The 786-nt window shown below is 58.8% G+C and overlaps 1 protein-coding gene across 1 annotated transcript in view; it reads right to left on the bottom strand.

Moving 5' to 3' along the window:
- The window catches only part of LOC108803430 (potassium voltage-gated channel subfamily H member 2-like), a 13,401-nt gene extending 12,621 nt beyond the window's left edge, over positions 1–780 (bottom strand). The window contains exon 1 of the mRNA XM_018575272.1: positions 381–780. Coding sequence (XP_018430774.1) covers positions 381–549 — 169 coding nt within the window. The 5' untranslated portion in view covers positions 550–780. The remainder of the gene's footprint in view (positions 1–380) is intronic.
- Positions 781–786: the final 6 nt, after the last annotated feature.

The following is a 786-nucleotide window of genomic DNA, read 5'->3' as shown; positions in this document are numbered from 1 at the left end:
TATAACAACTGTTGGGGATGAACCCTGTACCCCCCCCCGTAATCGATTGTTCCCAATCACTGGCAGTGCCGCGGTCGCCAATCATATCGGCCAACCCTCATCTATGGGGAACTTCAGATATAAGTGGAGAAGGGTTAGGACCCTCTGTTCAGGTTGTCATTGTACTTCCTGCTGAGGAGATTGTCCTCACTTCCTGCACTTCCTGTCCCGGTGACCACACAGGATGCAACAATAAAACCCTGACAGAGGTGGTAACCCTTCCCCGCTCCATCTGAGGGAAGGGAAGGACGGCCCACACTGAGCAGTCATTGGTCACGCTTGTGGCGCAATGTTCGGTTGCCATGACAACATTCAGGTGACTTCCTGCCTGCTGGACCCACCTGTGCTGGAGTTGCGTTTGCGGAACTTCCTGTCCAGATCCATCTTCATGGCCTCAATGTCATCCACGGAGGAGGCCCTGCGGATGCTGTAGAAGCTCTCGCGGGAGCGGCTCCGTGTCAGGCTGCAGTTGGAGAAGGACATGTCGAGGTGAAGGTGGTCCATGTCCATGCGTGGCGAAGACTCCACCGCCGGATCTCTACCCCCATCATCCTCCACCAACACCTTGGACTCCACGCTGCCGATCAGTGCCTGCTGGTCCTCGGGCCGGGAGCCGCTGCAGTTGTCGGCCGGGGTGGCGGCGCGGACGTCTTCCAGGGCCACCGAGTCGCTGCTGTGCTTGTTGAAGTCCACGACCACCACGTCCGGGTCCTCCTGTGGCAGAGACTGCTTGCTGCCCGCCACAGC

This window comes from Nanorana parkeri, unplaced genomic scaffold, assembly GCF_000935625.1.
Source record: "Nanorana parkeri isolate BGI_ZX_2015 unplaced genomic scaffold, ASM93562v1 scaffold3723, whole genome shotgun sequence".
Classification (NCBI taxonomy): domain Eukaryota; kingdom Metazoa; phylum Chordata; class Amphibia; order Anura; family Dicroglossidae; genus Nanorana; species Nanorana parkeri.
Note: the sequence above shows the minus strand (reverse complement) of the source record. Positions and strands in the feature narration are given on the sequence as shown.